At 49.9% G+C, this 26,117-nt stretch overlaps 1 protein-coding gene across 4 annotated transcripts in view; it reads right to left on the reverse strand.

Moving 5' to 3' along the window:
- Positions 1-16,095: 16,095 nt before the first annotated feature.
- Positions 16,096-26,117, reverse strand: part of LOC137357599 (very-long-chain 3-oxoacyl-CoA reductase-like) — a 29,221-nt gene continuing 19,199 nt past the window's right edge. For all 4 annotated transcript variants that reach the window (XM_068024056.1, XM_068024059.1, XM_068024058.1 and 1 more), the window contains exons 7-11: positions 23,318-23,352; positions 21,704-21,785; positions 20,748-20,813; positions 18,584-18,733; positions 16,096-17,486 (exon numbers count right to left, since the gene is read on the reverse strand). In XM_068024056.1, coding sequence (XP_067880157.1) covers positions 17,355-17,486; positions 18,584-18,733; positions 20,748-20,813; positions 21,704-21,785; positions 23,318-23,352 — 465 coding nt within the window. In that variant the 3' untranslated portion in view covers positions 16,096-17,354. The remainder of the gene's footprint in view (positions 17,487-18,583; positions 18,734-20,747; positions 20,814-21,703; positions 21,786-23,317; positions 23,353-26,117) is intronic.

Genomic DNA, 26,117 nt, shown 5'->3' on the forward strand with positions numbered 1-26,117 from the left:
TTGGGATGGCAGTGAGGACTTAATCAAGGTCAGAATGAACTAGTATTCGGGCAGCAGGGGAATCTTCCCATCTTGTGCTCATATACTCATTTCTTGAGTTTTGCAGCTACCACTTTTTTCGGCTCATGCTCTGCATTGTCCAGTTTCTCTTGCCATTTGCCATACCCATCTGGTGTTGTAATTTGAATTGAAAACATATTAATTACTTTCAAGAGAAACATATCTAATTGAAAAAGCAGTCACTCCCAGGACTAAGATGAGGAACACAGAATTTAAGGCGAAGGTTTTCAAAAAGGTCAGAGTAATCTTTAGAGTGGCTGAGTTAGGTAGAAGGTCTGGGAATTAGATGATCTTAGGGCGGTGAGGGCTTTTTAGGTATAGCCTTTTAAGGGCATTCAGGGCCTACTGGGTTGAGACTTTTAGGGTTAGGATTGGAGTTACTGGTTGTGGCTAGTGGATAGGATTAGGGTTAGAATTTGGGGTTCTCTCAGTGTAAAGGTATCCCTGAATTTGTCTCTGTGTGTAAGTTACCCCTGGATTTGGTCTCTCGGTGTAAGTTCTCCCTGGATTTGGTCTTAAAAGAGGAAACTCACCATTACCACCTCCGAATCCCAGTCTTCTTCACTCTACCAGCTTTCCATCTCTTTTTCTCGGCTCTTTTTTTTCAGTATTGTGTTTTTCTCATTTTTTGTCTGATGAGGTGTGAAGAGGGATCTCCCCAGGAACAACTCCCTTCTGCTTTTCCATGTGACCCCCCCCCCCCCCCACCCTGATCCGATCTGTGTAAACGGTGTTGAAGGGCAGAACAGAAAGGCCGCTATTCCCCGCTGCAGAGAGTGAAGGGGGTCTGAGAAGTCGGAGCGAGCGGAGCCGCAAAACCCCAACAGAAAAAGCACGAGCAGCCGGAGCGAGCGGCAAAAAACGCCGCGCGGCGATTGGAGGATCAACGAGCGCGAGCGGGTGGGGGCGGGGCTCAGCAGTCAGCGCTGTGATTTGAGGATCCGAGAGCACGAGCAGGGGGTGCGGCTCAGCGAGCACTGTGATTGGAGGATCCGCGAGCGATAGGGAGGGGCCCAGCAGTCGGCGCTGTGATTGGAGGATCCGCGAGCAGGGGCGGGGCTCAGCAGTCGGTGCACGCTTTTCCCTTTGGGGTTTCAAAGCTCAATCCCACCCACCGCTGATGCCCGCTCAATCCTCCAATCAGAGCCCCACGTTCAAGCCCGCGCTCTCTCGCGCTTTTCCCGTTCGGGTTTGAAAGCCGAACACCCCGCCCCTCGCTCGCGCCGGCTTATCCGCCAATCGCAGCTTCGCTTTCTTTTCCCGCGCTTTCTCCATCCCGGCTCGATCTTTTGCTCGGACAGCGTGTTGCTGTTGTCAGTTGTTTTTGAATTGGAAATTTCTGATCCTCTCTTTGAAAGCGTAAAACTTTACGACCACCCCACGAAAAAAAATGCCTTTAAAAAATAAGGCGGAAGTCCTATTTTCAACACAGCATCTGCATCGAGAGAAAATTTATTTCTGACTGTGGTGCACTGAAGTCCCAGACTCAACTCCCGGGCCTGTACAAAATTGGCTGGTGTCCCTTCGCCAGATCACTGTTGCCAACCCTCCACAGGATTGCACTGGAGTCTCCAGTAATTAAAGATTAATCTCCAGGACACTGCTGCAAGCAAACCCTGTGGGAAGGGGGGGAGGGGAACATTGGGCGGCATTGAAAAATAATGTTTATACAAAAATGATCTTTCACCACTTTGGTTATGACCATCTCTGAGTTGTTCGACTGGCAGTCAACCGTTGTCCAGTGAGGTAAAAGGAAGAGACTATTCACTTTGGGATGCCGTGAAATCAGACACATCGGACGAACAATGCCAGGGCTGTGGGGCAGAGTAGATGGAGTCAAAGGGTCATGAGACTGACACCTCCAGGAATAGGCCCAACCAGAGTTGGCAACCCTACAGTGAATACAAGGGAGAAAGTGGTACATACATGGACCTCCAATGAGGAAAGGGTCAGGCACTGTTAAATAGACAACTGCCATAGAATGGTGGATCACAGAAGGAAGCCATTTAGCCCATCGTGCCTCTGCCGGCTCTTTCTAAGAGCTGTCCAATTAATATTACTGCCCCTACATTTTCACCATAGCCCTGCAAATTTCTCCTTTTCAAGTATTTATCTAGTCCCCCTTCTGCTTCTATCACCTTAATATTTATGTTACTGCCAACGCTTGCTGTCTGTACTCACACACGGAGAATGGCCTCTCAGCAAGATACTTGAGGGTAGCTGAGAGAAGGCTATGCCTGGGGAAGCACCAGGGACTGGGGGAGCCTGGAGACCTGATGCCGGGAGTGGCCTGGGAGCTAAGGGCTTGTTGGGAAGAGGTGGTCCCTAAACAAAATGGTCTGCAATGCACCCACATCAAGATTTCAAATGTTAAAAATAATTGTTTTACAAAAAAACATAACAACCTCCATCCAGCAGATGGTGTTCTGAAGCTTGGCAAGGCTTCAAAGCATTGGTTGCGATCTGACAGACCAGGTATGACTTCTGAATGGTCCACTTAACATTGAAACAAACACAACAGAAGTTTGGATCCAAGAATTGTAAATCCAAATTTTTGTTTTAAATAGCAAACGTCTAGAAAATGTAGAGGAGCATGGGGATTTGTGCATTGCGGTGCACAGGTCACTAAAAACTAGTGCACAGCAACAGATAGTAATCAAAAAGGCTATTGGAAAGTTGGCCTTTACCTCAAGTGGGTTGGAATACAAAGGGGAGGAAGTGATTCTTCAGTTATCCATTTGGATAAAATAAAACAGAAATACACAGTATTTCTTAAATGGTGAGAGGTTGGGAAGTGTTAATGTCCAAAGGGACCTGGGTGTCCTTATTGTGAGTCAATAAAAGCTAGCATGCAGGTGCAGCAAGCAATTAGGAAGGCAAATGGTATGTTGGCCTTCATCGTAAGGGGTTTTCAGTACAGGAGTAAAGAAGACTTGCTGCAATTGTATAGAACCTTGGTGAGACCGCATCTGGAGTATTGTGTACAGTTTTGGACTTCTCATCGAAGGAAGGATATACTTGCCATAGAGAGAGTGCAAAGGAGGTATACCAAACTAATCCCCGGGATGGTGGGATTGTCTTATGAGGAGAGATTGCAGAAACTGGGCCTGTATTCTGTAGAGTTTTGAAGAGTGAGAGGTGATCTCATTGAAACTTATGGATGGAGAGTTGGGGTGGGTATAGATGGAGAATGGAGGTGCGTCTGGATGGAGTGTGGGGGTGGGGCTGGTTGGAAGTGGGTGTGGGTCAGGATGGAGAACAGGGTACGTCTGGATGGAGAACAGGGTAGGTCTGGCACACCTTGTGCAAGTCATTATTACACCCCCCCCCCCCCCACCTCTCCCCCCCACCACCACTCTCCACCAACCCCTCTCCCCTCCACTCTGCTCTCCATCTAGAACAAGGCTGCTTGCCTGTTGCCATTGTTTTGATGAGCTCAAACTACTCAAAGCTCACAGCTGCACTACAGGGTGCTGTGTCTGATAAATTCATGCCAAAATTCAAAACTTTGGTGAAAGAAATACTAAGAGTTTTGAACTGAATGGTGGTAGATGTTTGTTAAGTAAATATACATGTGTAATGGTGTCCCATAGCCACATCTGTGGCTAGTCAGGACTTTCTATTAGTCTACACTAGGCTAGAAGTGAACTGTCTTTCTGACAAACTTACTGAAATGCTTTAAGGCGATATCTAAATTACTGCAGAAGATCTATCCAGCAGGTATTTTCTTTTATTTTATTTAAGTATGCGAGCAATGTGCCAGCCCTATTTATTACCTATTCCAAGTTGTCTGCTTCTCTTTCCACAGATGCTGCCAGACCTGCTGAGTGATTCCAGCATTTCTTGTTTTTGTTGCCCTGATAGTAGTTGTTTATACCAATGAATTAAGTGTTGGGCCACTTCAGAGGGCGTTAAGAGTCTGCCACATTGTGTGAACTTGGAGGAGGGGCCAAGATGGGGAAGAGTACCCTTAGCAAAGAACATTAATGAGTTAGTTCAGTTTTTACAGCAACCAGCATCCCACAATTTACCATGTTACGATCAGGTGAGAAAGGTGTCGAGGGGTCTTTTACTGTCTTCACCAGCTCTTATTTTAACAGGGTTTAATTTTTAAACACACTGTGTTCTGAGCTCCCCCTTGGTGAATCCTTGTTCACCACTTTCCAATTATAAGGCAAAGAAATGAACATAAATAGGCTTTCTTAGGTTTAAAGAAGAAAAGTGAAATTTATTAAACTTACTTAAACTCTAATTCGGTTAACCCCTACGGATATATGACACACCCAATCTAGCATGCACACGCGATACACACATGCAAATAGGGACAAAAAGAGCAGAAGAAAAATAAAGTAGAGAAGTTTGAGGCAGTCTCTGAAGGAGGTTTCTTGTTACTGTTTCTGTGTTTCCAGTTCGCCCGTAGAGTCTTTGATTATAGACAGCTTTTACTTTTTGTTGGGGCCCAGTATTCTTATTAAACCCTGTTCACGTAGGAAACTTTTCTCTCATTGAGTTCATGTGTCTTCAATGGGTCTTCCATTCTGTGAGAAAGAGATAGGAGCAGACAGGAGAGAGGTGTTTTCAGTTCAGGAGCAAACAGCTTTCTGAATTTCTTTCAGCTAGTTCAAATTTTAAAAATGCCAACAGTTAGTCATGTGACTAAACTGGTCTGACCACTTCTTCTGTGTATTGGGGAAGCAAGGCCCCTTGTTCCAACATTGTCTGCTAGCATGCAAATGTCTTTCCAGTCAGGGGCTTGGCAATTCCTTGTGATAGGCCCTCTTTTCTTCCCAGCCACAATTTTAAGTTTTAATGTTCATGTGGCGAAATAATGTGTGCCTCAGTCTTGGCAGGTGGGGGCCTGAATGCCATCTCACAACTGCCATGATGGTGTTAGATTTGCATTTATCTCTGATCTATTCATTCCTCATAATCAAAATTCTTGAAACGTTATGGTCAAATGTTCAACAGATTTATTAAGTATATAGCACTCTTCATGCAATAATATTTAAGCATACACTTCTCCTCTTGTACTTAGTCACACCTTATGACAGTGGGATTCAACATTTAACAGTTCTGAGCACAGTATTCAGGTTGATCAAACCCTTTGAATCCATAACTCACATTGCAATTTGCTACTTTTATACCTCTCCTTGACTACAAGTTACTAATCTAAATGTCCTTTATAAAGCCTGCTGAGTGCGGCCTGATCATGCCTTGTTCACGTGTTCCATTTTATGTCTTTATAGAATGTATGAACAACAGGTAGATTATATTATTGATTGACGAAGACAAAGGTGGATCAACCTCCGTCTTTATTTTGAACTATTTAGGCTTCTCAAGGATAGCAGAATATTTTCTTAATTACGTAGTGCCAAGCAAGATCACTTAATGCTCAAAGTTTATGATTCAGATGTTATTTCAAGTGAGGTCTTTTCCTCTCGTGCTTCGGAAGAGGGAGAACTATTCTTCCTCATGTAACTGTAGTCAGTCAGTCAACTTAAGTCAGTATAATGTTAATCTTTCTTACCTATTCCTGTGGTATTTCAACTGATGACCTCTCCCTGCTCATCCATAACCATGACAGTGAAATTAACCATAAACTGCGTTAAATACTTTCTTGGATTATCAGAATACATTTGGAAAAGTTCCACTTGAGACTTTATAAGGTCAAGATTCATGTTTCCATTGACAAATAGGCTGGTTGGCTTAAATGCTCACTTCGGAATAGAAGGCTTGAGGGCAGTGATTCGTGAAGTTCAGAAGGTATCTGTTCTAGGTCTTCTATTTACAATATTTAGAAATACAGAGAAGGGGCTATTACATGTTCTGATGGCACCACCTGTACACCTACATAGCTTCTTTAAGGGTAATATCAAATTATGTGCATTGTACAGGAACAATAGTGTTTTATTAGTCAATATGGGAAAGGATTTGGGTGCAATTCAGGGGCAGAAATGATTGACGTGGTGCTTTGCAAAGTGAACAGAAATCATTAAAGTACACAAATCACTAAAAGCTAATGGACGGGTACAAAAATAATTTAAAAAGTAATGTTGTCCTTGGATCTCAAGAAAGCTTGAATACAAAGGGGTGGAAGTTATGATACAGTTGTACAAACCTCGAGGTAGGCCTCATTTAGAGCTTTGCATTTAGTTCTGGGTGCTGCATCTCAGAAAGGATATATTAGCCTTGGACCAATTGCAGTGAGTACTACACTACACTGTCCCATCAAACACTCCAGGGCAGGTACAGTATGGGTTAGATACAGAGTAAAGCTCCCTCCACACTGTCCCCATCAAACACTCCCAGGACAGGTACAGCACGGGGTTGGCTGTTCTCTGATTGGGAAGCCTGAGTGTTGAGTGCCTCAACGAGGTGCAGCTGAGAGTGCTGGTGGCAGTTGGAGGTTGCAGAGGTGGAGAGAGGAGCTACAACTAAGCAGAGGGGAAACTTCAACAACAGTCTATATTAAAGAGAAGAAAGAGACATTTTTTGGACACAAGGCTTTGTCTGGAGGTGGGTGCTGAACACCAGTAATTTACTTTGGACTGTTGGGGGAGGAACAAGTGGCTGGAACAACAAGGGGTGGGGCTGCCAATTCAACAGGAATCTGTGCTGCTGCAAAAGCACACAGGAAAGCTCCCTCCCCACCCCAATTGCCAAGCCTGGGTCAGCTGAAGCTGCCCAGCTAAACAGACGGAAGGGGATAGATAGTGCCTGGGCAGCTTCAGCTGACCCAGGTGAAGACTCTCCCCCAACCAGAAGACCAAGTTCAAAGACTGTTTTAAGTGTACTGTGAGCACCACCTCCAGAAAGCAAGTCATCCCATACAGCCTGCCTTTGCCTCTCCTCTATTACCTCAGCCTCTCCACTAACCTGTTGTTTGTTTGCTTTGTTTTAATACACTTTCAATATTTTCGGTGAATTGCTGTTATTTGGTGTGCAAGTCCACAATTTGGGGTGGGTTTAGCTCTTAGATCATGGCAAGCCCCTCATCACCGGTGGCGGGGCCCTCTACTACCTACGCAGCTGCAGCTTCTGTGGCTGCCCATGTGGCCCCGTCACCCTTTAAATTGTTGACATGCAGCCATGGGGTGAAGAGCTATCCCCACCCCAACATGTCTATTGAGGCCTGCGTTAAGGCAATGGCCGTGGTTGTCAGCCCCTCGGCCATTGTTGCGGCCTCAAAGATGTATGGGAAGGCTGTGTTCTTTTTGAAGACCGAGCGGGCGGTGTCCCTGGCCCTGAGTAAAGGGCTCACTGACGGGGGGACCTTCCTGCCAGTGGACCCTCTGGGGGCCACTGCGCATCGGATAATGTTGTCCAACGTCCCACCCTTCATTCCCAGTGAGCTCCTCCTCCCCCACCTGCACCATCTGGGGGAGGTGAGGTTGGGGATCACCCCAGTCCGGCTTGGTCTTCGGGAGCACAGCCTCCAACATGTCTACTCCTTCCGCCGCCAGTTATTTATGCAGCTGGCGTGGGACGAGGACACGGAGGGCCAATTTAATGTAGAGTTCCAGGGGACGGCCTACCGCGTCTTTTGGACCTCGGATGGGGCGCGGTGCCACGTCTGCAAGGGGGTGGGGCATGTTCGTAAGAACTGCCCCAACCTCCCGGCCGCCAGCTCCACCTCGGCGGCCCAGAGTGGTACCACAGCACCTCCTCCCACTCCCCCAACACATCCAATAGACACCGCTCAGTCGGTTCCGGAGGCTGTGGTTTTCACAGCCTCCGGCGGGGAGGGGAGCGTCCGTCCGAGCGGAAGGAAGACGCGGGGAAAAAAGAAACATCATGAGGCGCGTCCCCTGGACACTTTGACTCAACCCGAGCCTGAGCTCAGCCCAAAGCCCATTCCCATGGAATCCACCTGTCCCAGGGCTGGGCTCAGGCCGAGGGTGACAAGAAAGGAAAAAAAGGGTGTGGAGGCGGAGGCCTCTGATGACATGGAGGTCTCTGAGTCTCCGCGCCCAAGTGCGAAAAAGAGGAGAAGGCACCCCTCCACAGAAATAACACAGGGCCCTGAGGTGCAGGGCCCATCTGTTGGAGGGGAGCTGTCTCCTGCTTCTGGTCCTCAGGTTCCCCCTACCGCCACCACCAAGGCTACAAAGTCCGGGCAGGTGCTCCCTATTCCTCAGGATGGAGGGGAGGGGATGGCCCCGGTACATGAGGCCCCTCCTGAAGGAGTAAGTGGGGCCCTGCTTGTGGTGGGGGAGCCTGGGGAAGCCGCCCATTCCCCCACTGCTACTGGGTCGGGTGTCCTGAATGAAGGGGAGGGCGACGCCCCAGAGGGTCAGCCCTCCCAGCCGGAGTCCACCACCAACCAAAAGACACCCGACCTGGTGAAAACTGAGAATGCTGCCCCATCTGCTGGACTTGTGGGTGCTGGCGGAGCGGGAGATGGCCTCCTCCCTCCGCCTCCGGTCTCGGCTCCGGCTGGATTTCCGGATTCGAGAACTTCTGTCTCCCCTGGACCACACATTGGCCTGGGGGCGGAGGTGGAGGGGGGTCCTGAACTGCTGGCGCCCACAGGCTCCAGTTTCATGACAGAACCCAGAGAGGACTCCTCCGCCATCGATCCTGGGGGTGGGATCATGACGGAGGCAGGACCAGCTGGCGCGGCCGGGACGTCCGCCCCACAGTGTGTGGTGGATGTGTCGGCCGCTGGCGGTGACAACCCGGAGGAGGATGGGGATTCGGTGTTGGGCACGGAGGATGACCTTGATTCCATCGCCAGTGAGGTGGTGGAGTCCCTCGTGCCTCCCACCGAATCTCCTCTCATCCCCACGGCGGAACTCCGGGATTTCCTCGCGACTTGCAGGGGTTGCCGCAATAAAGTTCAGCTGGCCCTCGACCGTTGGTCGAATCTGGCGCTGATCATCCAGTCCGTCCGTGCCGCCCTGAAGAAAGCGGGCAAGCGCGCGGACGTGAAACTGGTTGAGAGGCGCCGTTTTAATGTGTTCCTCAATGGGTTGCTGGGGGAGTGGAGGGCCAGGTGCACTTCCACTCCCTCCTCACAGTGAGGTGTTTGTGACGGGTTTTAAGTACCTTTGACATGAAGATAACCATAGACAGCCTCAACATCAACGGCAGCAGAGGGGCTCACCGCAGATTTCACAATCTCTCAGTCCTTAGGGAAGGGAGATACGCGGTGAGCTTTCTGCAGGAATCCCACACCGTTCCGGGAGACGAAGCCACCTGGCTCCTGGAGTGGCAGGGTGGGGTCTACATGAGTCACCTCACCCCTATTTCTAGTGGGGTGGCTATCTTGTTGGCCCCGACTTTTCAGCCGGAGATCTTGGGGGTCACGGAGCTAGTGCCGGGCCGCTTGCTCCACCTCGCCGTTCGCCCGGGTAGCGTGCCGCTCCACTTTGTGAACGTGTACGCGCCCAGGCCCGGCGCGTTGCAAGCGCGCTTCTTTGAAGAAGTGTCCGCTCTCTTGAGCTCCATCGATAGCGGCGAGTGCATCATCCTCGGGGGGGATTTTAACTGCACCCTCGAGGTGCGGGATCGCTCCGGTCCCCAGCGCGGCCAAGCGTCGGTGGAGAAGTTGAGGGGACTGATCAGCTCCCTTAACTTGGTGGACGTCTGGCGGAATCTCCATCCCGACTCCAGCGCCTTCATGTGGAGGTCTGGAGGAGGGGGGTCGCGAATCGACCACCTCTACATTTCGCAGGCGTACGTCTCCCGCGTCTCGGCGGCCTCCATGCGGCTGGTGCCGTGCTCGGACCACCACCTGGTGTGGGCGGAGTTCACTCCGCTCCGCACGCGGGCGGGGTCCGCGTACTGGCACTTTAACAACCGGCTGCTGGAGGACGTGCGATTTCGGGACTCGTTCTGTCGATTCTGGGCCGACTGGAGAAGTAAGCAGGGGGCTTCCCCTCCTTGAGGCTATGGTGGGATGTGGGCAAGACTCACATCCGCGTCTTCTGTCAGGAGTACGCGAAGGGGTCAACCAAGAGGCGGGAAGCCGAGATCGGGCGCCTTGAGAGGGAGGTGCTCGACTTGGAGTCCCGCCTCGGTCATGCCGTCGTGGACCCGGCCCTGTGGCAGGCGTACAAAGAGAAGAAGGGCGCGCTGAGGGACCTGCAGCTCATAGGGTCCCGAGGCGCGTACGTGAGGTCGCGGATCCAGATCCTGGAAGATTTGGACCGCGCCTCACCCTTCTTCTACTCGCTGGAAAAATGGCGGGGGGTCCGTAAGCAGCTCGTTGAGCTGCTGGCCGACGACGGATCCTCCATCACGGATCCGGAGGGAATGGGGCTCCTGGTCCGTACTTATTACAGTGCGTTATTCTCTCCGGATCCGTCCAGCGAGGATGCGCGCAGAGTTTTGTGGGAGGACCTGCCGCAGGGAGGGCGCCGAAGGATTGGAAGCTCCGCTCATGTTGGCGGAGCTGACTGGTGCCCTCCACCAGCTCTCAAGGGGCAAATCCCCGGGGCTGGATGGGTTGACCGTGGAGTTCCTGAGGGCGTTCTGGGACGTCCTGGGGGACGATTACGCGCAAGTCCTGGGGGAAAGCCTGGTGACCGGGCAGATGCCCCTCTCGTGGCGCAGGGCGGTTATCGTCCTGCTGCCGAAGAGGGGCGATCTCCGCCTGCTTAAAAACTGGCATCCGGTCTCCCTCCTCAGCACGGATTATAAGATCCTTGCCCGGGCTATGTCTACCCGCCTGGGCTCCGTGCTGGCCCGCATGATCCACCCCGACTAGTCCAACACGGTCCCGGGCCGGTCCATCCAGGACAACATCCACCTGCTCCGGGACTTGATCCATCTTTCCCAGAGGACTGGTCAGTCGGTCGCCTTTCTATCCCTCGATCAGGAGAAGACGTTCGACAGGGTGGATCACGAATACCTTTTCAGGACTCTGCGCGCTTTCGGACTCGGGCCGCATTTCGTGGCCCGGGTCCGATTTTTATATGCCGCCGCAGAGTGTCTAGTCAAAGTTAACGGGTCCTTGACGGCGCCCCTTCGCTTTAGGAGAGGAGTGCGTCAGGGATGCCCCATGTCCGGCCAAATGTATACCATCTGCGTGGAGCCCTTCCTGTGCCTGCTTCGCAGGAGGTTGACGGGAATGGCTCTGCGCGAGCCGGCCATGCGGGTCGTCCTCTAGGCTTACGCTGATGACGTGCTCCTCGCGGTCACAGATCCCGTTGACTTGCGGAGGATGCGAGACTGCCAGCAGACCTTTTCTGCCACGTCCTCCACAAGGATCAATTGGGAGAAATGTTCCGGACTCCTGGTGAGTCAGTGGCGGGTGGACTCCCTGCCGGAAGAGATGACACGTTTTGCGTGGAGCACCACGCACCTCCTCTATCTGGGAGTCCACCTCAGCCCAGCTGAGGAAGCCTGGCCGGCAAACTGGCAGGAGATGGAGACGAAAGTCACCGCTCGGCTGGGGCGCTGGACAGGACTGCTCCGAGTGCTTTCCTACAGGGGCCGAGCGTTGGTCATAAACCAACTGGTGGCCTCCATGCTGTGGTACCGGTTGGTCACTTTGGCCCCGCCCCCTGCATTTGCCACCAAGATCCAGAAGAAACTCGTCGACTTCTTCTGGGGCAAGAGGAAACACTGGGTCTCTGCCGCGGTCCTGAGTCTCCCGATTGAGGAGGGCGGCCAGTCGCTGGTGTGCGTCCGCACCCAGGCTGCAACTCTCTGCCGTCGGACCCTGCAGAGATACCTGTACGTCGAGCGTCCTCCTAGATGGTGTGCGCTGGCGACGTATTTTTTCCGCCAGTGTCACTGCCTTCAAGACGTCATGCAGCTCCCGGTGGAGTCCGTTAGCCGCGCTTCTCTGAGGGAGTTGCCTGTCTTTTACCGGGATCTATTCCGAGTCTGGAACATGGTTGCCTCCAGTCAGGGCGCTCCCCCGCGGGTGGAGGTGAGCGCCTCGGCTGTCCGGGCGGCCGACTCCGAACACGGTCCGGCGGGTGGAGGAGTAGCCGAAACCCCCGGGACGCCCCTCACTGCGGGTGGCGAGGGGGCTCGAGAGTGCGGAACACCCCCGGCCGAGCTGACCCCCGCTCGGCCGGAACTGCTCATCGGACCCAAGCCCCGAAACCCCCCTCGGGAGCCAGTCCCGCACAACCCGAGCCGCCTCTCGGAAATGCCCTCCGTGCCATTCCAATCGGCGCAGAGCGGTTTCCTGTACGGGCTGCTCCTGCACACACTCCACTTCCTCGCCCTTGTCAGCCGGCCGGACACGCCTGGCAGTCCACGTTGCCATCTGGCGGCGAGGGGAAACCCCGATGGAGGTCTCTCTGCGCGGGAGTCTTCCCCCTTTACATCGGGGACCTGGGGTGGAGGGTGTTGCACAGGGCAGTCCCGTGCAATAGACTTTTAAGTAGGTTCACGGACTCCCCAGCCGCCTGTACTTTCTGCGGCCTGGACGAGTCCGTGTTCCACATTTATATGGAGTGTGTGAGGTTGCAGCCCCTGTTTGAGTATCTGAAGGGGCTGCTCCTCAAGGTCTGGCTGCACTTCAGCCCCACGCTCCTGATCTTTGGGCACCCGGTGCAGAGGGGCGTGGGCCGGGAGGAGGATCTCCTCGTCGGTCTGCTCCTGGGCCTGGCCAAGGTGGCAATTCACAGGTTCAGGCTGCGGGCCGTTGAGGGGGGTCCGTCCTCTCCGATTGCCTGCCTGCCCTTCCGCGGTTACGTTCACGCCTGGGTGTCCCTGGAGAAGGAGAATGGAGTGTCCACCGGCACGCTTGAGGCCTTCCGCGACCGGTGGGCACCGCAGGGACTGGAGTGCATTGTCGACGCCGAAAATGGCATTTTAATTTGAGTTTTTGTTTATTTTTGTTTTTAATAAAGTTATTTTAAAAATATAAGTATGTATATAAAGGGGGCCTGAGCAATAAAGGCCCCCTCGACATGAAAAATATAAAAGGGGCCTGGGGTTTTAAGGCCACCTTAAAAAAAAAAATGGGATTGTCTGCTGGCTAATTGGAGGTGCTGAGTGCATCGACGAGGTGCAGCTGACTGTTGCAGTGTGCAGAGGCTGGAGGCTGTGTGACTGTTGCAAAAGGGAGAGACTGAGACAAAGGTTTTTCCACATTGACAACAAAGGAAGGAAGGCAGAGAACTGGAAGCTCTTTTGTGAGTTTGTTTCATATTGAAGTCTTTTTCATTGATTGTTGGGGGTGGGGAAAGAAGAGACCTGAAGACCTTGGATGGGGCTGCATTGTTCAAGAGGGAGCTCCTGTGTTTAACATCTTTGGATAGGGAACTCCCTCCCCACCCCAACTACCAAGCCTGGGACAGCTGGAGCTGCCCAGGTGAAGAGACTTATGATCTCAACATCGAAAGAGCAGTGTGCCTCGGCAGCTTACAGCTGACCCAGGTGAAGACATCACCCCACCCTCCCAAATGGAAGACCAGCTAAAAGACTTCTTTTAAAATACCATCAAAGACTGATTCCTCCTGGCCTTCCTCTCCCTCAGCCTCTTCCCCTGTGTTACAATCCTTTAAATATTTGCATTTTTGATTTATTATTGTATTTGCTCTTTTCTTTTTTTTTTGCTCTCAACGCACAGTACGTGTAACTCTTCTACCGCATGGCTTCTCAGTCCTCTCCGGTGGCGGGGCCCTTCTATGCTGCAGCAGCTGCGGCAGCCGTTCCTGTGGCCCTGTCACCATTTAGAATATTGACAGCAAAGCATAGGGTGAAGAGTTACACCCACCCTACCATGACTATTGAGGCTTGCGATAAGGGGCATCCCCCTCCCCTCCATCCTGAGGGGTAGGGAGCTCCTGCCCAGACTTTGCAGCTTTGATGTTGGTGGTGGTAGGGGGAACCTGGGGACCCGAAACAGGAGGCAGCTCCCCTCCAACAGATGGGCCCTGCACCTCAGGACCTTGTGTTACCTCTGTGGAGGGTTGCCTCCTCTTTTTCCCGCTAGGGCGCTGAGGCTCAGAGACCTCCATGTCATCAGAGGCCTCCACCTCCGCACCCTCCTTTTTTTTAGTTACTCTGGGCCTGAGCCCAGCCCTGGGTCAGGTGGATTCCCTGGGAGCGGGCCTTGGGCTGAGCCCAGGCTCGGATTGTGTCACGGCGTCCAGGGGACAAGCCTCTTGGTGTTTACTTTTCCTCCGCGCCTTCCTTCCACTCGGACGGGCACTCCCCTCCCCGCTGGAGGCTGAGAAAACCACAGCCTCCGGAACCGACTGAGCGATGTCTGTTGGGGCAAGAGGAAACACTGGGTCTCTGCCACGGTCCTGAGTCTCCCGATCGAGGAGGGCGGCCAGTTGCTGGTGTGCGTCCACCCAGGCTGCGACTCTCCGCTTTCGGACCCTGCAGAGATACCTGTACGTCGAGCGTCCTCCCAGATGGTGCGCTGGCGACGTATTTTTTCCGCCAGTGTCACTGCCTTCAAGACACGCAGCTCCTGGCGGAGACTGTTAGCCGCGCCTCTCTGAGGGAGTTGCCTGTCTGTTACCGGGATCTATTCCGAATCTGGAACATGGTCACCTCCAGTCAGGGCGCTCCCCTGCCGGCGGAGGAGAGCGCCTCGGCTGTCTGGGCGGCCCACTCCGGGGACGAACCGGCAGGCGGAGGAGTAGCCGAAGCCCCCGGGACGCCCCTCACAGCGGGTGGTAAGGGGGCTCGGGAGAGCGGAGTGCTCCCGGCTGAGCTGACCCCCGCTCGGCCGGAACTGCTCATCGGACCCAGGCCCTGAAACCCTCCTCGGGAGCCGGTCCCGCACAACCCGAGCTGCCTCTCGGAAATGCCCTCTGTGCCATTCCAATCGGCGCGGAGGCGTTTCCTGTACGGGCTGCTCCTGCACACACTCCACTTCCTCGCCCTTGTCAGCCGGCCGGACATGCTCTGGCGGTCCGCGTCGCCATCTGGCAGCGAGGGGAAACCCCGATGGAGGTCTCTCTATGCGGGAGTATTCCCCATTTACATCGGGGACCTGGGATGGAGGGTGTTGCACAGAGCAGTCCCGTGCAATAGGCTTTTAAGTAGGTTCACGGACCCCCCAGCCGCCTGTACTTTCTGCGGCCTGGACGAGTCCGTGTTCACGTTTATACAGAGTGTGCGAGGTTGCAGCCCCTCTTTGAGTATCTGAAGGGGCTGCTCCTCAAGTTCTGGCTGCAATTCAGTCCCACGATCCTGATCTTTGAGCACCTGGTGCGGAGGGGCGTGGGCCGGGAGGAGGATATCCTCGTCGGTCTGCTCCTGGGCCTGGCCAAGGTGGCAATTCACAGGTCCAGGTTGTGGGCCGTCGGAGGGTCCGTCCTCCCCGATTGCCTGCCCCTCTTCCGCGGTTATGTTCGTGCCCGGGTGTCCCTGGAAAAGGAGCATGCGGTGTCCGTCGGTACGCTTGAGGCCTTCCGCGACCGCTGGGCACCGCACGGACTGGAGTGCATTGTCGACGCCGAGAATGGCATTTTAATTTGAGTTTTTTGTTTATTTATCTGGTTTTAATAAAGTTATTTTAAAACTGTAAATGTATATAAAAGGGGCCTGGGGTATAAAGGCCCCCTCGACTTGAAAAAAATATAAAAGGGGCCTGGGGTATAAAGGCCACCTTGGAAAAAAAAAACCAGGGTTAGATAGTAAAGCTCCCTCGCTCTGGAAAAAGTTCATTGCATGGCTACTTGATTGATAATCTATCAGCATAGGCTTAGAGAACTGGGACTTTTTTGAGCATTGTTTTTGAGCTGTTATAATTGAGGTACTGAAAATTGCTAAAGTATTTGATTCTGTCCATCTGGATAGATTACTTGAGCTAAATAAGCAATGAAGAACTTGAGATATATAAGTAACAGTTATGAAAACCTGGATATTAGGTTAGATTCCAGAAAATTGTTTACTGTGCAGTCATCTACAATAGGATGTAGTGCATACTGAAAATAAAGTTTCACTAGAAGCATTCAACAGTGTGCTGAACTTAAAATGATATGACTTTATATAGCAAGCTGGTTGCACCATTTGGCCATTATACTGTCTTCTCGGGTAGGCCCTCTCTTCCACCTAAATTGCAAAAGGTTAGTATGCTGGTACAGCAAGTAATTAGGAAAGCTAATAGAATGTTATCATTTATTGCAAGGGGAATTGAATACAAACGTAGGGAGGTTATGCTTTAGTTATACAGAGCATTAGTGAGACCAAATCTGGAGTACTGTGTATAGTATTAGTCTCCTTATTTAAGGAAGGATGTAAATGCGTTGGAAACAGTTCAGAGAAGGTTTATTTTTGTATTTATTTTATTTAGAGATACAGCACTGAAACAGGCCCTTTGGCCCACCGAGTCTGTGCCGACCATCAACCATTAAACTAATCCTACATTAATCCCATATTCTTACCCCATCCCCACCTTCCCTCAATTCCCCTACCACCTACCTATACTAGGAGCAATTTATAATGGCCAATTTACCCATCAACCTGCAAGTCTTTGGCTGTGGGAGGAAACTGGAGCACCCGACGAAAACCCACGCGGTCACAGGGCGAACTTGCAAACTCCGCACAGGCAGTACCCAGAATTGAACCTGGGTCACTGGAGCTGTGAGGCTGCGGTGCTAACCACTGTGTTTACTCGACTAATACCTGGAATGGGCGGGTTGTCTTATGAGGAAAGGTTGGACAGGCTAGGCTTGTATCTGCTGGAGTTTAGAAGAGTAAGAGGTGACTTGATTGCAGCATATAAGATCCTAAGGGGTCTTGACAGGGTGGGTGTAGAAAGGATGTTTCCTCTTGTGGGAGAATCTAGAACTGGGGGTCACTGTTTAAAAATAAGGGGTCACCCATTTATGACAGATGAGGAGAAATTCTTCTCTCAAAAGGTCATGAGTCTTTGGAATTCTCTTCCTCAAAAGGCAATGGAAAAATAATCTTTGAATATTTTTAAGCAGGGGTAGATAGATTCTTGATAAGCAAGGGGGTGAAAGGTTATTGGGGATAGGCGGGAATGTGGAGTTGAGGTTACAATCAGATTAGCCATGATCTTGTTGAATGGGGGAACAGGCTCGAGGGGCCGAGTAGCCTACTCCTGCTCCTAATTCGTATGTTCGTATATCCACCTTTATATAACTTTGCACAGCCTGTAATTTTTCTGACCATTGCATTTCTCTGTGTTCAAAAACTTATAGACTATTAAATTAGAATAATGAGAAAACCAGTTCAGCTTTTTTTTTAACAAATTCAGTTAGATGGATCACGTTAAAGATGTCATTAAACTAAACCACAAGCAACAGATAGCAACAGGACCACAGAATAATTATGGTATCAGAGAAGTACTGAAATTGTCTTTCTCTCCCCCCACCCCATCCCCTCCAATTACATTGTGACTATGTTGTCTTGTACTTCCCGCTCCATTTCTCCACCAATGGCTTTCTGTTTTCACAAATTTTCTTCATATTATTTATGCTGAACTGAGTCAGTCGGAGCCATTCCGGAAACAGCCTTTCGAAGAAGAAATGCTGGACGAACAGTTTAGAAAAAGAATTTTATCAGAATAAACTGGCAGCTGGTTCCAATACAACTATCGCCCCTACCCCAACTCCCTCCATTCACATACAAACAACATGATATCACACTTCCTGCTCCTTGGGGAAACCGTAGATCACTTTACAGTTTAAGAGCTGGAGTGCAGAGCTCTCTGAAATGCTCAGCGAATGTTGTCCAATAATAGGATACTGAATTTCACTGGGGCACAGTTCCCGAGAAATTGGCTGCACTCGGCTAATTCCCCAACAACCCATTCTTATTGTATGAACTAAATGGGTAGGTGGCTCCCACGCTATTCAACCATGTCGGAGGAGGGGGGTGGGGAAGGTAAGATGTTAACACATTCTTACTGTCAGTTTACAATAGCAGGATTCTGGCTGGTGTACCCCACCCACCTCCAGCACCAAGACTAATTTTAGTTCCCCAATTACTTCCCAGGCCAAGATTAGGAAGTGCATAGCCTCCACCTTCCATCTCCTAAAGTGGCAGGCATAGGTAGATAGCGAGATGCTACATCCTACCAGCCCACCCTTGGTATTGGGGCTCTAGAGTGCTGTGCTATCTCTCGTTCCATCAGGCTGTTGCCCCATTTTCTCACTGCCTCTCCCAACTGCACTAATCCTTGCTTGGGTGTGTTTTTTAAAAAATTCTTTTCATGGGATGTGGGAATCGCTGGCAAAGCCACCATTTATTGCCCATCCCTAATTGCCCTTGAGAAGGTGGTGGTGAGCTGCCTTCTTGAACCACTGCAGTCCATTTGGTGCAGGTACACCCACAGTGCTGTTAGGGAGGGAGTTCCAGGATTTTGACCCAGTGACGGTGAAGGAACGGTGATATAGTTCCGAGTCAGGATGGTGTGTGGCTTGGAGGAAACTTGCAGATGGTGGTGTTCCCACGCGTCTGCTGCCCTTATCCTTCTAGGTGGAAGAGGTCATGGGTTTGGAAGGTGATGTAACTCCTGTCCCAGCTAGACACACAAAATGGGATCGAGCTCACAAAGTACGACTTAGCTCCATGGGAGTTGTCGTTACACACCAAAACACAGTACAGCAGCAACTTTAGCACTTACCTGTATGGCATGGGACAAGCAGCCATTTGTCTGCTCTGTTATCCCAACTGTGTTCAGAGCTTCTCGGACGTAGTCATCTGCTTTCTTCACAAAAAGATTGGTTTCTGTTTTGTGCGTCATGTTAGTGGAGACCATGAGAGGCAACACGCACTGAAAAACAACGTCTAACTCAGCCACGTTACATACTTTTTTTAATTCCGTAATATTTCTCTTATTATTTAGGATGGGAAATATCCAGCGAATCCAATCATCTCTTGGCCAAGTTTACATCTTACACTCTCTGTAGCTTGAGCTCATCCCAAAACTCTGCTGCCTATATCCTAACTCGTACCAAGTGCCGTTCTCCCATCACCCCTGTGCTCGCTGATCTCTAGGTCTGGCAACGCCTCAAATTTAAAATTCGCATCCTCATTTAAAAATCCCCCCCGGTATCAGTCCCTCTCTATCTCTGTAATCTCCTCCAGCCCTAAAATCCTATGGATCTCTGTATTCCTCCAATTCTGGTCTCTTGTGCATTCTGAGTATCCTTTGTGCCACCCCCTCACCCCATTGGCGGCCAAGTCGACCTCTCTCTTATACAAAAGCAAAATACTGCAGATGCTGGAAATCTGAAATAAAAACACAAAGTGCTGGAAATACACAGCAGATCTGGCAGTATCTGTGGCGAGAGATACTCTGATGAAAAATCACAGACCTGAAACTTTAAATCTGGAGTTCCCCAGGAGACAGTGTTGGGACCCGTTCTCTTCCTGATATTTATTAATAACCTAGACCTTGGTGTACAGAGCACAATTTCAAAATTTGCGGAAGAAACGAAACTGGAACAATTGTGAACTGTGAAGAGGATAGTGTTGAATTTCAAATGGACATAGTTGGTGGAATGGGCAGATGAAATTCAATGTGGAGAAATGTCATTTTGGTAGGAAGAACGTGGAGAGACAACATAACATAAAGGGTACAACTTTAAAGGGGGTGCAAGAGTAAAGGGGCCTAGGGATATATGTGCATAGGTCATTGAAGGTGGCAGTACAGGTTGAAAGTGCAGTTGATAAAGCATATAGTATCCTGGGCTTTTTTAATAGGGGCACAGAGGACAAGAGCAAGAAAGTTATGTTGAACTTGTATAAGACACTAGTTTGGCCTCAGCTGGATATTGCTTCCAGTTCTGGGCACCACATTTTAGGAAAGATGTGAAAGTATTGGAGAGAGTACAGAAAAGACTCACAGGAATGGTTCCAGGGATGAGGAACTTCAGGTATGAAGACAGACTGGAGAGGTTGAGACTGTTTTCCTTGGAGAAGAGAAGGCTGAGAGGAGATCTGTTAGAGGTATTCAAAATCATGAGGGGTCTGAACAGAGTGGATAGGGAAAAAACTGTTCCCACTTGTGAAAGGATCAAGAATGAGAGGGCACAAACTTCTTCACGCAGCGAGCAGTTGGGATCTGGAATGCACTGCCTGAGAGTGTGGTGGAGGCAGGTTCAATTGAGGCATTCAAAAGGGAATTAAACTGTTATCTGAAAAGGAAGAATGTGCAGGGTTACGGGGAGAAGACGGGGGAATAGCATTAGGTGAATTGCTCATTCGGAGAGCCGCTTAGACATGATGGGCTGAATGGCCTCCTTCTGTGCTGTAACAATTCTGTGATTCTGTTTCTCTGTAATGTAGAGAAACATAGCAACTAATTTACATGCATCAAGCTCCCACAAACAGCAAAGAGATAAATGACTAAATAATCTGTGTTAGCAATGATGCTTTAGGGATAAATATTGTCCAGGACACCGAGAACTCCCCTGCTCTTTTTCAAAATAGGGCAGACTGGTCTCAGTTTTAACGTCTCATCCTGAAGATACCACCTCCGACAGTGCAGCACTCTGTCAGTACTGCGCTGGAGTGTCAACCGAGAAGATGGGCTCTAATCTTTGAAATGGGGCTTGAACCACAACCTTCTGACATTGGGCACAAGGCAACACCTCGAAACCAATGGGATGAAGCACAAAAATGCGACATCAACCAGGATTGGGCAAAGTATGAGCATAGCCCAATTCACCTGCTTAGGTCATCTGACAATCCTAGTCACACCTACAGCTGTGAACTCTATTCTACAATTTTCATCTTATCTTGAGCATTTTTAATCACTAAAAAAGTAACTTATTTTGCCACACCTGTATGACAATCCCGTTTGGCTTGTACTCTGCGTTCAGTGCTCGAGAAAAGAAGTCAACAAAGACCTGTGGGAGAGAAAGATCCCAGACTGAGGAGCCCATTCATCTAATGAACTACTCTACAATCCTGTGGCCCCCTTCACTCATTACACAAAACGTTCAAGTTATGCTAAACCTTTATAAATCACTGGTTAGTGTCCAGCTGGAGCATTATGCCCAATTCTGGACCAGCACACCTTAGGAAGGATGTCAAGGTCTTGGAGAGGGTGCAGATTTACTAGAACCAGGGTCAAGGGACTTCAGTTGTAGAGAGACAGGAAGAGCTAGGATTGTTCGCCTTAGAGCAAAGAAGGATAAAGGGAGAATTAACGGAGGTACTCAAAATTATGAGGGGAAACAATGAGAAACTCTTACCACTGGCAGAAGGGTCAATAACCAGAGGATAAGGCAATTGGTAAAAGAACTAAAGGTGAGAGGAGAAACTTTCCACGCAGCAAGTTATTATGATCTGGAATGCACTTCCTGAAAAGGTGGTGGAAGCAGATTCACTAATAACTTTCAAAAGGGAATTTAATAAATACTTGAAGGGGACTAATTGGATAGCTCTTTCAAAGGGCCAGCACAATGGGTCAAATGGCCTCCTTTTGTGCTGTAAGATTTTATGATTGTACTTCACTCTACGATTTCTACACTCAACAGAAATGAGCAGAAATCACTTGTTTGCTGCACAGGTCTGAATCTGGGGAATATCCATTGAGCCACTGGAACTATCAGTCAGGCTTCAGTTTCACATCATCCAAAAGGCAGCACCTTTTGATAGCACTCTCAACAGTGCACTGGGGCGTCAGTCTAAATTATGTGCCCAAGTCTGTGGAGGGAGCCTTGAACCCATAACCTCCTGACTCAAAGGCAAGAGTGCTATCCACTGACAGAGTTAAAGAATAATAAAAGAATACCTTGGTAGCTGAATACATGGTGAGTAGTGGGTGAGGGTGAGTCCCAGCTTCTGAAGAAATGTTGATGATGACGCCCTTTTTCCTGACAAGTTCAAAACAAACACCATCACCTGAACATAAAGACTAAGGCTGTTTTTCTTTTGAGGGGGAGAAGGGTCGAGGCCCATGATTCAGGACACCACTGACATTGGAAAGAGCTGGAGAACAGATTTGAGGTGAAATCAAGGATTAGGGTACAGGTGGCAGATGGGGATACAGTTTAAGGTCTCATTCGAAAGACGGCACCTCCAACAATGCAACACTCCATCAGCACTGCACTGGAGTGTCAGCCTGGATTATGTGCTCAAATCTCTGCCGTGGAACCTGAACCCACAACCTTAGACTCCTGAATACAAACTCGGACTGCCCCAAGCTCATGTGAGCTCTGCCTTTCCCTCCCACTGCCTCTCCACCCAACTGCGTTTGAGGCAAGTTTGGGATTGTCAACAAATGTGAAGGAGCTGAATTATGCAGCTGTTAAATCCTGGAGTAGTGAATCTGTGGTAAAATGCCATTTGCAGTTCACTTTCCTTAATTGCTTGTGAGGTGTATTTCCTGCTTAAGATTTGGTTTTGTAGAGGAGAAACCTCACCATCCCGGAAATCTCAAGGGCTGAATTTTACCATGGGCTTCGGGACCCCAAAGTCAGTCTGAAAAGCAGGTCCTGAGCCTGCACTTACCAGCAGTGGGACTGACTCGGCTATTTTACTGCAGGAGGCCTCCTAATTGACTGCCTGTGAGCCAGCTATCCAATTAAGGACAGCGGGAGGGGGGGAGGGGGTGCTCCTGATGCTGCTGGCCCAATCAGAAGGCTAGCAGCTCTGAAGCCTCAGTGGCCCCACTGGGAGAGGAGTGCGCTGCTACGGCAGGCAGCAGATCTCAGAGGAACCTTAAAATGGAGGTGCCCTTGGACAGGTATGTACAAATTAAAACTTAGAGGGCCAACAGCGGTAGGCCCCATGGGATGGAGGAGCTCTGGGGAAATCACTGGGCCGCAGGGGCAGCCTTTCCTGCCTGCAGCCCCCTCTTTGGGCTGTGCAGCCTCCGGCTCCAATGACTCCCTGGATTGCCGTAGGGACGTCACCACTCTGAAGCTAACGGCCTCCCCACATGGCAGGGTGTTGCTCTGCCTTCAACAAAATGCTGGCAGCCCTGTAAAATGGCCTGTAATCGGGCCCTTAAGTATGCAAATTGGCTGCCCGTTCCCATGGAATAAGCAGCCAAACTGTCTTTCAACCCACCACTGGGAAACTTGCCCGGCAGCACAGCAACAGAGAGCCATCCCAATACGACTCCCTGCTATTTTACCAACCCGTCTCAGTTCCCGTCACCCGGGAGCCAGTAAAATTCAGCCCCCTGGAATGCAAACTGGACCCCGCCAATCTGTATTTTAACAACTGGTCCATTTTCCAACCCCATCTAACAATTTGCTTTGACATCCTACGACATGAATCTGAGGTGCTCAGTTACTTTTAAGTCAGCCGCAAAATAAACATCAAACGCAACCCCTAGCACCACCTTTATTGTTGCACTTAATAATAATGTAACCTCCCAAGTAACAAGCTGCTACAATACCTTTTCAGCATGTGGGGCAGGACAATTCTGGTCATCTACCAAGGAGGATAGAGGCACAATTTAGACATGACATGCTTGCGAAAGCAGAAATATTAAGCGCCATCAACTTCATAGTTGTTATTGTATGAACCGCTGCTACGGTTATCGAAAGCTACTAATTGAAATATTTAAAATAGGCTCCCACCCAATGTTCCCTTTAAAATGTTGTTGTTGTGTGTGACCAGTTTTTTTCAATGCGTTGGTACCTTGAAATTTTTTTGCATGGCCACACAAGGCCTGCACAGATCCTTCCAGGCTGCTCCATGGCCGTGTGCACCTGCAACCTAGCAGGAACATTTCTCCGAGCTTATTTCAAACAGCTTGCATTTTTGCAGCCTCTTTATCGCAGTAAAATGCCCCCAAGGCACTTCACAGGAGTGTTATCAAACAAAATTTGACATATAAGACGATATGTGGACAGGTGACCAGAAGTTTTTTTTTTTAAATTCATTCTTGGGATGTGAGCAAGGACAGCATTTATTGTTCATCCCTAATTAATGATGAGTCCATTTGGTTATAGGTACACCCACAGTACTTTTTTTTCTGTAGCAGTTTGAGATACCATTTCAGGGGAATATTGGATCTGGAGTCACATGTAGGCCAGAACAGGATTCCTCCCCTGAACCACATTAGTGAACCAGATGGGTTTTTACAACAATCTGGTAGTATTATGATCATTATTAAAGAGATTAGATTTTATTCCAGATTTATTAATGAAATTTAAATTGCACAGCTGCTGTGGTGGGATTTGAACTCATGTCTCCACAGCATTAGGCCAGGCCTCTGGATTACTAGTTTAGTAACTTTACCATTATGCTTCCATGCTTCCGTCTCAGATTGACCAAAGAAGGTTTTTAGGAGTATCTTAAAGGAGAGAGAGGCGGAGAGCTTCAAGGAGGGAATTCCCGAGCTTGGGTCCCGGACAGCTGAAAGCATGGCCACCAATGATGGGGTGAAGGAAATCAGGGAGGCCCAAGAGATCAGAATTGGAGGAGCACAGAGATCTCAGCGAGACATAGGGCAGGAGAAAATTACAGATAGGGAGGTCAAATGGCCTCTTTCTGTGCCATAAATGACTCTAAGGCCATGGAGGGAATTGAAGACAAGGACGACAATTATAAAATCAAGCATTGCCAGACCACGAGCCAGTGTAGGCCTGCTAGCATGGAGGTGATGGCTGAATGGAACTCAGTGTGAGTTAGCAGAGTTTTGGAGGAATTCAAGTTTTTGGAGGATAGAAGGAAGGAAACAGGAAAGCACTGAGCGGGAATAAAAACAAGAAATGCTGGAATCACTCAGCATCTGTGGAAAGAGAAGCAGAGTTAACGTTTCGGGTCAGTGACCCTTCTTCGGAACTGACAAATATTAGAAAAGTCACAGATTATAAGCAAGTGAGGTGGGGGTGGGGCAAGAGATAACAAAGGAGAAGGTGTAGATTGGACCAGGCCACATAGCTGACCAAAAGGTCACGGAGCAAAGGCAAACAATATGTTAATGGTGTGTTGAAAGACAAAGCATTAGTACAGATTAGGTGTTAATACACTGAATATTGAACAGCAGCAAGTGCAAACCTGAAAAAAAACAGTGGGTAAGCAAACTGAACAAACTAAGATGAAATGAAATAAATGCAAAAAAAAATTGTAAAAAAATGTAAAAAAGAATGTAAAAACAAGGAAGAAAAAAATAACTAAAAATGAAAGTAAAATGGGGGGCTGTCATGCTCTGAAATTATTGAACTCAATGTTCAGTCCAGCAGGCTGTAGTGTGCCTAATCGGTAGATGAGATGCTGTTCCTCGAGCTTGCGTTGATGTTCACTGGAACAGTGCAGCAATCCCAGGACAGAGATGTGAGCATGAGAGCAGGGGGGAGTGTTGAAATGGCAAGCAACCGGAAGCTCAGGGTCCTGCTTGCGGACTGAGCGGCGATGTTCCGCAAAGCGGTCACCCAGTCTGCGCTTGGTCTCCCCAATGTAGAGGAGACCACACTGTGAGCAGCGAATACAGTATACTACATTGAAAGAAGTACAAGTAAATCGCTGCTTCACCTGAAAGGAGTGTTTGGGGCCTGGGATAGTGAGGAGAGAGGAGGTAAATGGGCAGGTATTACACCTCCTACGATTGCAGGGGAAGGTGCCCTGGGACGGGAACGAGGTGGTGGGGGTAATGGAGGAGTGGACCAGGGTGTCGCGGAGGGAACGATCCCTTCGGAATGCTGACAGGGGAAGGGAGGGGAAGATGCGTTTGGTAGTGGCATCACGCTGGAGGTGGCGAAAATGGCGGAGGATGATCCTTTGGATATGGAGGCTGGTGGGATGAAAAGTGAGGACAAGGGGAACCCTGTCACGGTTCTGGGAGGGAGGGGAAGGGGTGAGGGTAGAGGTGCGGGGAATGGGTCGGACACGGTTGAGGGCCCTGTCAACCACAGTGGGGGGGAATCCTCGGATGAGGAAAAAGGAGGTCATATCAGAAGCACCGTCATGGAAGGTAGCATCATCAGAGCAGATGCGTCAGAGACGGAGAAACTGGGAGAATGGAATGGAGTCCTTACAGGAGATGGGGTGTGAAGAAGTGTAGTCGAGGTAGCTGTGGGAGTCGGTGGGCTTATAATGGATGTTGGTAGACAACCTATCCCCAGAGATGGAGACAGAGAAGTCGAGGAAGGGAAGGGAAGTGTCAGAGATCGACCATGTCAAGGTGAGAGAAGGGTGGAAATTGGAAGCAAAGTTAATAAAGTTTTCTAGTTCGGGGCGGGAGCAGGAAA

The sequence above is a fragment of the Heterodontus francisci genome, chromosome 48 (assembly GCF_036365525.1).
Source record: "Heterodontus francisci isolate sHetFra1 chromosome 48, sHetFra1.hap1, whole genome shotgun sequence".
NCBI lineage: Eukaryota > Metazoa > Chordata > Chondrichthyes > Heterodontiformes > Heterodontidae > Heterodontus > Heterodontus francisci.